Source organism: Hibiscus syriacus, unplaced genomic scaffold (genome assembly GCF_006381635.1).
Source record: "Hibiscus syriacus cultivar Baekdansim isolate YM2019G1 unplaced genomic scaffold, ASM638163v2 tig00110503_pilon, whole genome shotgun sequence".
NCBI classification, from domain to species: Eukaryota; Viridiplantae; Streptophyta; class Magnoliopsida; order Malvales; family Malvaceae; genus Hibiscus; species Hibiscus syriacus.
Genome location: NW_024062764.1, coordinates 5,310,009 through 5,323,240, shown reverse-complemented (window position 1 = coordinate 5,323,240; position 13,232 = coordinate 5,310,009). Strand labels below are relative to the sequence as shown.

At 36.7% G+C, this 13,232-nt stretch overlaps 2 protein-coding genes and 1 long non-coding RNA gene across 3 annotated transcripts; all 3 read right to left on the bottom strand.

Annotated features, from left to right (window-relative positions):
- Positions 1 to 880: 880 nt before the first annotated feature.
- On the bottom strand, positions 881 to 3,082 carry LOC120129777 (glycine--tRNA ligase, chloroplastic/mitochondrial 2-like). Its single transcript, XM_039147197.1, has 6 exons — positions 2,962 to 3,082; positions 2,514 to 2,603; positions 1,826 to 1,921; positions 1,560 to 1,641; positions 1,330 to 1,415; positions 881 to 1,038 (listed from the first exon to the last, which is right to left on the bottom strand). The coding sequence occupies exons 1-6, from the start codon at positions 3,037 to 3,039 to the stop codon at positions 940 to 942; spliced, it is 531 nt and encodes a 176-aa protein (XP_039003128.1). The 5' UTR covers positions 3,040 to 3,082; the 3' UTR covers positions 881 to 939.
- Positions 3,083 to 3,171: 89 nt separating this feature from the next.
- Positions 3,172 to 4,821, bottom strand: LOC120129629 (glycine--tRNA ligase, chloroplastic/mitochondrial 2-like). The gene is made up of 4 exons (XM_039147093.1): positions 4,586 to 4,821; positions 4,359 to 4,453; positions 3,345 to 3,435; positions 3,172 to 3,261 (listed from the first exon to the last, which is right to left on the bottom strand). The coding sequence occupies exons 1-4, from the start codon at positions 4,775 to 4,777 to the stop codon at positions 3,208 to 3,210; spliced, it is 432 nt and encodes a 143-aa protein (XP_039003024.1). The 5' UTR covers positions 4,778 to 4,821; the 3' UTR covers positions 3,172 to 3,207.
- A 961-nt stretch (positions 4,822 to 5,782) lies between these two features.
- LOC120129631 lies at positions 5,783 to 6,326 on the bottom strand. The gene is made up of 3 exons (XR_005516761.1): positions 6,191 to 6,326; positions 5,960 to 6,049; positions 5,783 to 5,883 (listed from the first exon to the last, which is right to left on the bottom strand). It is a non-coding gene; the product is annotated as an uncharacterized LOC120129631 (long non-coding RNA).
- Between the last annotated feature and the right edge of the window lie 6,906 nt (positions 6,327 to 13,232).

Here is a 13,232-nt window from a genome sequence, read left to right as displayed (position 1 = left end):
GCTTCCCTTAAGCTTTCTTATCACTCTAAGGATCAAAAGAAACTTTAAAATGAAAGAAATAGCTAACTTGAGACCAACTTACATTATTCATGGTTACACAGGAAGAGAAGAAGAAGATAGCTGAACTCATTCTCCAGATTTTTCTTTCCCTTTTTCCTCCTCATCTCCACGTGTTAATATCCTTTATAAAGGAAAGATAAAAAACCTTCCTTTGAAAAGACCAATTTACCCTTACTTCATTCAATATTTACTAAATCATCATTCACAAAATATTCCCAATTAAGCCCCTGAACTTTTCAATTTTTCAAAATCAAACCTCAAAGTTTCAAAACTTACATTTTAGTCACTAGCCCTGATTTTGAAATATTGCAAAGATCGCTTGATTCGTGCATTATATGTATTAATCTAAATATTATCTTTTGTAAAAAATATAATAAGTTCCCTGTTTACCTTAATGGTCAAGTGGGTCAATTTTTTAATCGAATTCAAACTCAAATAACTTAAAATCGAACATAAAGATCAAGTTTATTTTTTAGTAAATAAACACACTATCAAATACCAAAGTTCAAACTAAAGTTGGCAAAGTTGAAATCAAGCCTGCCCCCAAGTGACAAAAGAACATACCATTTATTATAATTGAAATGCATTTTAATGATTTTAAATTCAGAATTATACAAAGATACATTATATTAAGCCTTGAATGTAATAAGATAACTATAGTTGTAGGTGAAAAAATTTTACAAGATGAAATAATTGATGGAAAAACTAATGTACGTCAAAACGAGATTTTATGAGCTCTGTAATGTCAATACTATTCCGAAAACAACGTTAAATCGGTTGGCAGCCGTATGGTATCTTGGTAAAGTGCCGAACCACTTTTACAGACCGGTGTTTTATTTGGATCGAAGAATGTGGAGGTATATGCATGCATTGTATGGATCAAAATCCGGGTAAAACCGAGAGATCTGCCACACCATTCGGAAGGACTGCAATTTTCTTAAGTAAGCACAGCCTGTTCTTTCTGATTCTTTCATCCTCCTGCACGCCATGCCAGCGAAAATCACTTTAAGCTCAGATGGAGGCTTATGCATGAACTTGTACCAATCGAATATGGGGAAAACAATTTCAAACAAGCTCTACTCTCTGCTTTGTTTACGAACGTAAATAATCTGATCTTAATCAAGAGATAACAGGCTCATACACCTGTTTATCTTAAAAGCTTGTATCGATCGACTTAACTCGAGCTTATAAGCTATGTCAGGTACATGGAATGGTATTATAAACAAGCAGATTGATAAACTATGCGAATAAGATGTGAAGACAACGTACCACCATCACAAATACTTCATTGAAAAAATCTTCCAAGGGTTGTATTAGCTCTGAAGATATTTCAATGAAATCATCAACCTCAATACCTGTGCATATACAGAAGACATTAAGATAGCCGGGTTAGTTGGGAAAATATGTTATTCGATCGACTTAAATCGGAGTGCCGTTTTTTGCTAAAAAAGACGGTAACTCAACAGCACTCGCAGGCTGGTAATAAACTGAGAACATACCAGGGTGAATGTTGTTCTTAACCGACAAGAAAGCGCCCCATAGAGCTCTCTCTTCATTTGTTTCAAATACAGCATCATCCACCTAATTAATATGATTATATGCCGTCAGATTCAGGAGTTTGCAACTGATGCATCTTAACAGCATTCAAGGTTTAATACATAGTTCATGATCAAATAGAAGGACAAGAACTAATCCCACATCGATTGATCAAAGCTCGAATGTTAGTTATTGGGTATTTTGTTACTATCCAAGGGAGTAATAGTACCTCAGCATCCACCTCCTTTCCGCAAACGATTATAGTTGGACGAGAATATGCTTCTACGAACTTGGGGAAAAGATCGCCTTTCGACAAGGCTTCCAACTGCAGTCATTTTTTTATATGCTATCAGCAAATATTTGAGGATACTGAAAATGGATGAGAAACAGTAAAGCAACAAAAAGGGAAAGTGGTTTTATCTTTTATCAAACATGACAACCTCCTCGGAACAGAACATGCAGCAGTTAAGTAAACGAAAGAAAAATATAAAATTACGCATAGAAACAGAAGCTTAGTACATGAGACTCCGGCATAAAGTATTCCAAACACACAAAATCAGTCACTGCAGACAAGCATTTAAGTGCAGGAACACGGTAATCTATTTTCTTTACAGCGAAGATACATCTTTTTGGAGTCAAAAACAATGTAAACTCAAGTCATGTACAAAGATATGCAATGAGAATAGCCTACCAAGGATATCACCAATATTATCCCCCTAAACAAACACATGCCTTTTCTGACCATTAAAACTTTCATTATTGAGGCAATCCAATTTTAGTATTAAAATAAACATTTCTAGGGTGCACTCAGTCAGTTAAAACACCAAGATTTCTACCACGGCTCAGTGTTGGTATCAGATGTGAATTGATTATCGCGGGACATCATTTCAGACAAACTAGCAATCAGGTTCGCTTACTTTATGTGCAGTTTCAGCAGCCAGACAAGGCATGTTTGCACGCTCTGCAAGGGCGGAGCGAACCACTTCTGGACTTATTCCCTTGTCAACCTGTAGCAATATAATACAGCTTATCTCCATAAATTTTCCAATTTCACTAAGAGTTGGCATAACCTCCACTAGCATATTATTATCTTGTTCCAGTCTTAGATCGGAGATTGTCCAAATCGGTTGTAATTAAAATTCATATTTATATGATTGGAACTTGGAAGTAATAAATCAAGAAATCATTTTAATTTTTAAGATTAAGAACTAATAATTAGCATACATATTTAAGCACCAAATACAACACAACCTAATGATGAAATAAATTGGCTAACTAAACACCATCCATACATTTCCATTCACAGTATTGTTAAAAGCATTTTTAAAAATGAAGAGATCTTCAATGAAAGAAGATTATGCATACCAGATATTTCTCTAAACTTCGTGTAACAAATTGATATACCTGAAACAGAAAAGGAAAAGGGACTAAATCCCACATCATAAATTGAAGTTTATGACTATCACATGGTACATTTAGAGTTATGTAGAATCACATCAATGGAATTGGCATCACTACAGTGGAAGTAAACATGACATTATATAGTGGCACAAAAAGAATTTGTTCCTTACATCCTCTATTGTGGTTTCTTCCACTTTAATTGGCTGAATATCAGCAGCAAGTTCCAAAGCATGTTTTAAATCCATTTTCCACCAATATCTGGACCTGCATTTAACAAGTTTAACATTATAATAATCGAGTATATTCTGCCTTAAAAGAGTTTAAGTGTTAAGTGATCATATACTTACTAGGCCATAAGAGATTCTTCTTAGGCAAAACGGGTCACTAGTTGAGCTAGGCTGACAACCAGCAGCAAATAAGCCAACAAGGCTATCTAATCTGGAGAAAACCAAAAATATCTATTCAACTTAGAAGCAGAATTTTACTCCATATAAAAGAGTAAAGCAGAAAGAACAGCAACAGTTTGATACGAAATCATATATATGATATAAGAATTTGGACTTCGTAACTTATCAATATCAATGGAAGATGAGAGAGACAAAGGAATACTGGAAAGGGATGAGAGGGCCTATTGGCCTTTAATAACAAGGACACCTTTTTTTGTAAGATTCAGGCATATTGCATCGAGCCATTTTATCCCTATTATATTTGGAGATTGTTTTATGTTAAAAATATATAGTCGTTCTAGGCAGTAAGGTAAGATGCAGTGATTTTAAGCTCTTTTTCATTTTCGTGAAATTTAGAAAGAGCAAACTTAAAAATCAAGGAACTTGTATATTTTACTAAGGTCAAAGGCTATACTTCGTTAATAAGTGCAGTTGGAATGACTCTCGTCATAAGAGCAGCCACTTCACTATTTGCTCAAGTTCCATTAATTTGTTTTAGCTTTTCTTTAGACCTTGAAAAGATTTAACAAAATTACAGACAACTTCCCTTGAATATTCCAACTTCCATGGCTAAAGTAAGGACTGTGGGAAGGAGTAAGGACGTCAATTAGGTTTTAGTTTTGCTCAATGAATAAATGACATACATAAACATCGAGAGAGGTTTTACACTTTTGCTTTACATATTTTCCTTTCTCCAGAAGTCAATACCTCTCCTCCATAAAGCGGCTAGCAAATGGAAGAAGTTTAAGCTTAAAGTTATTAATTAATCCCACCTCTGTCTATTCATATTTATAATAGAGAAAGTGCACCATCATGGTATCTGCCTTCACTAAGTCAATTAGCTATGTTCTTATATGCATGCACAAGAAACAATGAGCCGAAAAAGGGGTAACAAACTCATGAATAAAACTTTACCGATCAGCTATTGCAAGAATTATTCCCACGTCAGTTTTTGGAAGCATGTCTCCAGAAAACCTAGGAAGTGTGATTTCTAACAAGGCTTCAGCAATCTATTACAACAAAAGTATAAAAAAGTCAGATGTTTGGTAAAATCCACTACAGGAACAGAACATACAGAAGTCGAGAAGTATCCGTCTATGAGATATTTCATACAAGCATAAAACAAGATGGGAAGAAACAACCTCCTCTGAATAGCCATCTCTAATTGCATAATGACGGGCCATTATACCAGAGAGTGAAGTAAATTCTGTGAAAACAGCAGTAGCAAGATCTGACATGGCAAGTGATGCAGCCTCCTTAATAATCAGAAGCATGTCTTCTTCAACTCTGAAGTCCACGATTAGTTTGCAAACCATGCTTTCAACTCGCATCATCTTGTCCAGCAGTGTCCCTAACTTCTATCATTTCATTTTGTCAAAGAATAAAGGCTGTTATACTTTTAACCTTTTTGTACATTGTAACCCTAGTCTTATCCTTAGAGAGAGAAAGACACACAGACATCTAAGATGCAGGATGCATCAATTCATTAGGGATAATATCGTTTATTGCTTCCAAATCATTTTATTTATTGATATCAATGTCCAGATGTTTGTTCACCGTTACATCTTATAGAGTACTAATACCATCCAACCTTTGCCTTTTTAATGTTAAATTAGGAGAAAATGAGAATCTGAGTTCAAAATTGATGAAAAAAACTGTACACATCACTGGAAAATTCAAGCAACAAGATCATCTTTCAAAAGATACATCAAAAATAAAATAACTTGGAAAAGAATACCCTTCAGTTGAGTACGGAAATCCTTAAATCTTTTTTTTTTGTATCCAGCTCATAGAAAAATTTGGCATCTTCATATCGAGCTCTGAAAAAGAATTAAGTGAAAATTTTGCTCACTGTTTAGATTGTATTACAGATCAATGAAGATGTAAAGGAAAACTTTGCCAACGAAAAGGCAAGCTCCAGGTAATAAGACAGCAACGAAGAAGATGGTGATTGATCAGGCATCTTAGGTTAAAACATCCTTTCTTCCAAATATGAACTCTTAATGGAAGAACTTAAATAAGGATCATGTTTACATTTTATTCCCTTCTCTATGAACAAGAAGTAACGATTTAGTTAAACCTGAGAACAGCTTCATTTCCTTTTCTCACCACCACCTCGTTGATCGCTCCATTTGCAACCTAAAAGATATAGTTTAGAGGAGATAAAAATTAGGAAGAAAAGAAACCTGGTAGGACTATAACTTGTAATCCATAGCCTATAAAAACAGGTTGTGTTTTCTGTTTTTTTAATGAGAAATTTTATTAGAATTTTTTTTCTTCTCTCAATTTCTCATATGGTGTCACACACAAATTTAGCCAGACCAGTCAGACAAGGGACTTCTCAACAACTTACCATAGTTAAGAGATCGACTGGAAGCTCTAAGAAAGACTCTTTAAACTTTCCAAGCACTGGAACAGGTGCCTCAACAAGATTTACAACCTGGAACATTAAAATAATGTAAGAACAAGTCTCTTTGCAAGAGAACTCACCAAAGAGAGCTAACTCCAAGAGTTACCTCATTGAACAAGCTTTCCTGAAAGACAATGTTTCCCTTGACACTTTTTGCTAATAAATGTGAGCGCTCCAAAATTGTTTTCTTTCTATCCTGTCAATATACATTCAGTTCACCTTTAAAGTCTATGAAGAAAGAAAAGAGAAGTTTACAAAATCATAGATTATCCTGATAAACAGAAAATAGGAAAAAGGAACTCCTGAAAACAAAGTGCCTCAAATTACTTCATTGTACCTCAATGTCAATATCAATTCCAGCACTCTTCATTATACTAGCATAAGATTCTGCACTTTTTACCTGTAGAAAGTACTTCACAGCTGAAATGAATACACGCTTAAAAATTAAGTGACACAAGCACCATGTAATGTTTTTGTTGGAATTCCTAAGATTAAAGATAGATTACTTACCTTAGTCCTAGGAGTTACCTTGTAAAATAGGATCTAATCATAGACACTGATTCTTAGGGAGTCATTGATTTTTAGGGATTGTTTCCTTATTTGTTCTTAGTCCTCTCTATTTTTTTTATAGGAATAGAAGGCCTTATTAAAAACCTTCCTCATAGTTGCCTCTAGTAAAGAGACAAATAACGGAAGGAGAAAAATAGTACCTTAATATATTAATAACCCATAATTACATAAGATTACCAACTATTACATAAAATTACCTAACATAGAAACATAACCAAAATAAAACACCATAACCACTACTTAAAAAAACAAACTCCTCACTCTCTAACCAATTCCTGACTTAGCTAGACAATCAGCTTCCACATTAATACATCTACTGATATGCTTAATAATAATATTAGACTGCACAACTGTCTTTTGAATTTCTGAGATCAAATCAACAAGGTGAACCGGACAAATTTCCGGACTATTGATCCACTTCACAACAAGGAACGAGTCACTTTCCAAAAGCAGAATACCTTTATCCCTCCAAACTGACTCAAAAAACATTGCTAACCCCACTTTAATAGCAAAAATCTCAACAATAATAGGAGAACTAGGTCCTAATTCTCTAGAGAAGGAAACCAGCTTGTTCTTGTCAGCATCTTTAAGAACTCCACCAACACCACTTCTTCTCCAATCGAAGTTAACAACCCTATCAACATTCATCTTAAAATAACCTGTAGGAGGATGACACCATTTTAATCTTGACAATCGAAAGTTGGAGGGGGACTTATGCAAATCCGCCAAAGAAAGACCTCCCACAAGGTTGTCCACTTGGATAAACACATCCTTGTTTTTAGCTAAAAACCATGACGCCGCCCTATACCTTACCAAGAAAAACAAATTAGCTTTATCGAACCTGCCTTTCTCGAAAATAATATGGTTCCTACACAACCAGACAGACCACAAAACAGCTCCTGGAATAAATCTCCAAATACTCGAGTTAGGTCTTAAATGCACTCATGAAAGTAAGAAGCCCTTCGAATTATTAGGAAGAAATGAGATAATTTTCCACAGACAGAGGATTTTGACCCAAATCTGCCAAACTTGGACGCACGAAAAAAAATAAATAACTGACCGATTCTGGTTCTACTCCACAGAACACACATAGAGGGGAATCGATATTTTTGACTCCCTTACTCATTAAAATAGTTTTGACAACCAGCTTCTGATGAATAATTTTTCAAAGGAAAATCTCCACTTTTGGTTGAACTAAACCCCTCCATACAATCTCCAACCATGAATTATCTGAGTCTGATAAACTTGACACTAATCTAGAGCAAGATTGAACCGAGAACACTCCATCCCTACTACCTTTCCACGCCAAACGATCTCCGCCCTTCAACAGAGGTTAAAAATTATCCAACAATACCATCATTTCCATCCAAAGTTCAAACTCACTATCCATTAAGTTCTTCCTAAGTTGTAAATCCCACACCCACTTCCCATTAGACATACACCCAAAATCAGCCACAACCCCTTCCTTGTTAACTGACAGTCTTGGAAACATAGTCTTCAAAGAATAGTTAAAAATCCAAGAATCATGCCAAAATCTATTTGAATATCCTTTTCCCACTTGAAGCACAAGATTATTCTAAAAGCATAACCCAAAAGAATCATTAGTCCGAAAGTTATTAACAACACCTTTCCAAATCCAAGACACATTAGAGGGCAGATTATCATCTAGAACAATAGAACTCATCCCCACATTATACTTGGAACATATCATTGTTTTCCACCAAGAATCCTTCTCTGAACCAAACTTCCATACCCATTTGCCCAATAAAGCTCTATTTCTTAGCTTAAGATCCGAAATTCCCAATCCCCCCAGCTCTTTATTTTTGCAAACAGTATTCCAATTAACCCAATCAAACCTCTTCTTCTCAGCCGAAGAACCCCACAAAAAGTTGGCCATAATAGATTCCAGTTTCTTCCTCACAACCACTGGCAATTTGAAGAGTGACATATAATAATTAGGGAATGCATTCAGGACAAATTTTATCAAAACTGTCCTACCTGCTATGGATAGAGTAGATAATTTCCAGCTTGCCAATTTCTGATAGAATTTATTCACAATCGGATCCCATAATTGAATAGAATTTCTCTTTGCTCCCAATGATAATGCCAAATATTCTGTCGGAAAGGAGTCTCTTAAGCAACCAATAGATTCCGCCACTCCCCAACAATCCGATCTTGTAAATTGATACAAAAAATTATGCTCTTCACTAAATTCAGCTGTAGCCTGTGCACATCTCAAAAACAACCAGAACCCTCTTCAGATTTGCCAATTGTCCTTTAGATGCTTTGGAAAAAATAATCAAGTCATCTGCAAATTGTAAGTGAGTCAGCATCGAAGAAGCATTATCAGAACCTATTTGAAAACCCTCGAACAGCCCCAACCCTATTGCTTTAGACAACAACAGATTCAAAAATTCGCCCACTAGATTAAATAGGAGCGGGGATAAAGAACACCCTTGTCTCAGCCCCCTAGATGTTTTAAAACTTTTAGTAGGAGAACCATTAACAAGAACTAAAATAGAAGTTAAACTTAAGCAATTATAAATCCACGACCTCCATCTTTTCTAAACCCCATACACTCCATAATTTGAATTAAAAAATTCCAATCAATAGTGTCATAAGCCCTCTTAAAATCCACTTTAAAGACGAGACCTTCCATTCCTTTCCTCCTCCAAAAATCAATGGCTTCATTAGCAATTAAGGAGCAGTCACAAATCTGTCTTCCCCCGAGATGAAAGCAAACTGAGATTGACCAATTAGCCCTCTTATGCACAGCCTTAGCCTTCTAGACAGAACTTTAGACAGTATTTTGTAAAGACCCCCTACCAAACTAATTGGTTTGTAATCCTCAATACCAACCAGATTCTGCTTTTTCGGAATTAAAGTATTGAAAGAATGATTGACACATTTCCCTAACTTCTTTCCATCATAAAAATCCTCGAAAAACTTATGGGTATCTCCTTTCAACACCGGCCAAAATTTCTTGAAAAATCCCATATTCAATCCATCCGGACCCGGAGGTTTGTTACTATCCGAAGACTCTATTGCCTCCCAAACTTCCCCCTCCGAAAAATTCTCCTCCAAATGTGCAACTTGATCGTCTGAGAGCCTATTGAAATTCAATTCGAGCTTCTCAACTTCAACCGTCGGAATGGCATTGTAAGGGTTCTTGAAATAATAAAAAACATCAGCTTTTATCTTCCTCGGCTCCTCAATCAAATTACCACTCACATCCAAAGAATTAAGAGCATTAATCCTCTCTCTATTTGTAGCACATTGATGAAAATATCTTGAATTCTGATCCCCATCCATAATCCACTGTGCCCTTGATTTTTGGAACCAAACTATTTATTCTTTTTTATATAATGATCATAATTCACTTTTTTATTTTGCAATATCCGCCATAGAAACGAATGAATTCCTTTGTTGTAGTTGAATTTCTTGATTCGAGATTAGCCTCTCTTTGTTGTCTATCAAGCTTTGTAGTTACATTCTGTTTTCATTAGACCAATTCTTGATTTCCATCTTTGTTTCTCTAAGTATCTGCTCAATGTTCAGCCCCTTCCTACTCTTAAGTTCAGAAATTTTCTTTTCCACTGCTTCCTTGAATCCCTCCTCCTCCATGATATAATTAAACAATCTGAAGGGTTTCAGACCCCAATTCAGCTTACTAGATTCCAAAACCACAACATTATGGTCTGAAATTGATTTAGGTAATAACAACTGAACAACATCCGGGAATAATCCTAAAAAGTTGCCCGAAACAAGAAACCTATCCAGCCCCACGAACGTAGGGTCTTCCCTATTATTACCCCAAGTGAAACTCCCTCCCACCAAAGGCAGATCCATCAGACTTGATTGAAACAGAAATTCCCTGAACCACGCAATTGAATTTTCATTCAGATATTTCCCCAACTTTTATTCTTGTGACAAATGAGCATTAAAATCTCCAACAACACATAATGGGCATCCCAATGTAGAAATAAAACAGGTTAACTCCTAAAAAAAAACCTCTTTATCAACTTCAACAGAAGGCCCGTAGACATTAATAAAACATCACACCTTTTGTTTGTCTTTTACTATACCCTTCAACGCTATAAACCTCGGAGAAATCTTCTCCAACTGAGGTAAAAACCAGTCCTCATCCCAAAGAGTAGCCAATCCCCCTGATGCTATCACTGCCAGAGACTCCACCAGCCCACCTAGATATTTACCCCCCAACTTTCTCCTCATACCTATATTAACCACCTCCAATTTCGTTTCTTACAGAAAAAAAACGACAATTTCTTATCTACAACTATCTTCCTCACTGCCCTAGCCTTTTCCTTCCTACCTAAACCCCTAATATTCCAAGTGACACAAGATACTCGATCCATAAAAAATAGTTAAAAACCTTCAACCAACTAAGGGTTAATACCCACCCTCTCCCTCCTAGCCGAATTGGACTCCGAAAACTTCTCAGCAAAATCCTTCATTCCCCCCTTAAAGTTAACACATAACATTTGACTAACCTGCCAAGTTAATTCCATTTCGTCTTTATCCATTGAAAATTCAACAGCTGAGAAACCCTTCTCCGATTCACCTCTCTTATTCTTCTTATTAGATATGCTATAAACTCTGTCACAAAAGATGGTAGCAGCACTATAAGACCGAACACGATTTGTTGGAGGGGAAGAAGAACACCTCTTTTAGGAACTTTACTAACTTGTACCCCATTAGATCTAAATTGAAATGCTACAAAATCCATCTCTGAACCCTCCAAAACAGTCTGCTGAGGATCTCCACATTCCCCCTATTATTAACTAACTCATCAGGCTTGTAACCACCCCTATTTGAATTTAGACTTCCCTAAACGGGCCCATTATCTTCTTCCCTACCCATAGTACCATTAAGCCCATTAACATGGTCAACATTATCATGCCCCAAGGAGACCTCACCCCTATTAACCACCCATTCTCTTTCTTCTGTACCAGCCCCCAACCTTCTCTGCTGTCCCTAGACATCACCCAGAACTGTCTTCTCTACACATAAGTCAACTGCCACTAAATTTTGAAAAACCCCTTTTCATTCCAACCGTCCATCGAAAATTGTGCGCTCCCCTTGTGACGAGTCCAAGACTCATGCTTGAACACTATTTTGAATATCTGACAACGCCTGCTTACCCACCCTCTCTTCCTGCACTTCGATGTCTTCCCCATTACTCTCTTCCAGCAAGATATCCTCCTCATTATTTAATATTCCGTCATTTTCAACCAGATCATCTAACTCCGGAAAAAAATCTTCACTTCCTTCCACCTTAACCTTAATCATGAACGATCTCCCATACATATTAATAGTAACATGGGGAGGAATATCAAAAGGACTTTCAACTCACAATAGTATATGAGCAACTCTACAATCCACTCTTTTAGCAGTTTGTTCCTGTATCTTGACATTAGAGCTTTAGGAATCATTTGATCCTGTTCCTTTCGACTCTAATCTCTCGTCCTTATCGTCCCTCCCATTTAATAATCTCTCTTGTCTATCCGGTTTAATCTTTTTCCCATGGGTGACACTGGCGAAACTCTATATGAAACTGAGACCTCACAAATGACTCAAAATATTAATCAGAGAACCACTCAAGGTGACCTTAATTCCTCCCTTATAATCACCAATCATCGACTATATGGAAAAAACTTCTTGCAATGGTCTAAATCGGTCATTATGGTGATTCGTGGTCGTACCAAATTAGGGTACATCAATGGAGAAATTTCACGACCAGCATAACAGATCTGACTTATGCCACTTGGGAACTCAACAACTCGTTTGTAATGGCTTTGCTAATTAATTCAATGGAAGGCCATATGAGTCGCATCTATCTCTTCTTCAAAACTGTAAAATACATGTGGGATGCAATCAAAGAAAACTACTCATATCTTAGAAAAATATTTGAGATTAAGCTGAAGTTAAAGGATATCCGACAAGGAACACTCGAAATAACTCACTACTACAACAATCTGAAAATTTTGTGGCAGGAGCTGGATATGTACTATGAGGCAGACTGGGGTGAAGGCGTGGAACACACCAAGTTTATGACTCACCTGAACAATGAACGTCTCTATGAGTTCCTAGCAGGACTGAACCGTGGATGAGGTTTGTGGATGAATTTTGGGTGGAACCCATCTATCAACCATCGGTGAAGCATTTGCAGAAGTTAGAAGAGAAGAAAAGCATCGCTTTGTCATGATGGGAGACTCAAAGGAACCTAAACCTGTGACAACTATTGGTTACCGTCCTACTGAAAACTCCGCCCTTATCTCCAAAGTCCCACAACCATAAAAGTCCCGTGCTAGAAATGATTCTATATCAACCAGGCCAAGGTGTAACCATTGCAACTGTGTTGATCATACTAGGGAAAATTGTTTCAAACTCCATGGCTATCTTGGAAAAAACTTGAAGGAGAACAAGACTGTAATACCATCCTCTAACACCTTCACTGTTGTAGATGATGCTCTCGATGTTCGCCTAACCAAAACCTAACTTGAGGCTCTCCATAAGTTGCTTGGCACTTCTACTGCTCATGGATCTCTAGCCACCCAAGGTACTACCCTCAACATTGCCTTTGAATCTAACAACCAATCCTCTTGGATACTCGATTCGGGTGCTTCCGATCACATGACAGGTAACTCCACTTTTTTTCACACCTATACACCTTATCATGATCAGTCCTAAACCCGCATAGCTGGTGGCTCTTACTCACTGGTGGCTAGAGTGGGAAAAGTACAACAGATAATTTTTCTCTCCATAAAGTCCTACATATCCCAAACTTG

Excerpts from the sequence above, each read along its gene's own strand:
- LOC120129777 (XM_039147197.1), bottom strand. The coding sequence starts at position 3,039 with ATGATGTGGGATTTAGTCCCTTTTCCTTTTCTGTTTCAGGTATATCAA. Across the intron at positions 2,604-2,961 it reads GAAGTTTAGAGAAATATCTG|GTTGACAAGGGAATAAGTCC; the intron begins GTATGCATAATC and ends ATATTGCTACAG. Across the intron at positions 1,039-1,329 it reads ATGAAGTATTTGTGATGGTG|GAGGATGAAAGAATCAGAAA; the intron begins GTACGTTGTCTT and ends CATGGCGTGCAG.
- LOC120129629 (XM_039147093.1), bottom strand. The coding sequence starts at position 4,777 with ATGATGCGAGTTGAAAGCATGGTTTGCAAACTAATCGTGGACTTCAGA. Across the intron at positions 4,454-4,585 it reads GAGATGGCTATTCAGAGGAG|ATTGCTGAAGCCTTGTTAGA; the intron begins GTTGTTTCTTCC and ends TTGTTGTAATAG. Across the intron at positions 3,262-3,344 it reads GAAGAATCTCTTATGGCCTA|GTCCAGATATTGGTGGAAAA; the intron begins GTAAGTATATGA and ends TGTTAAATGCAG.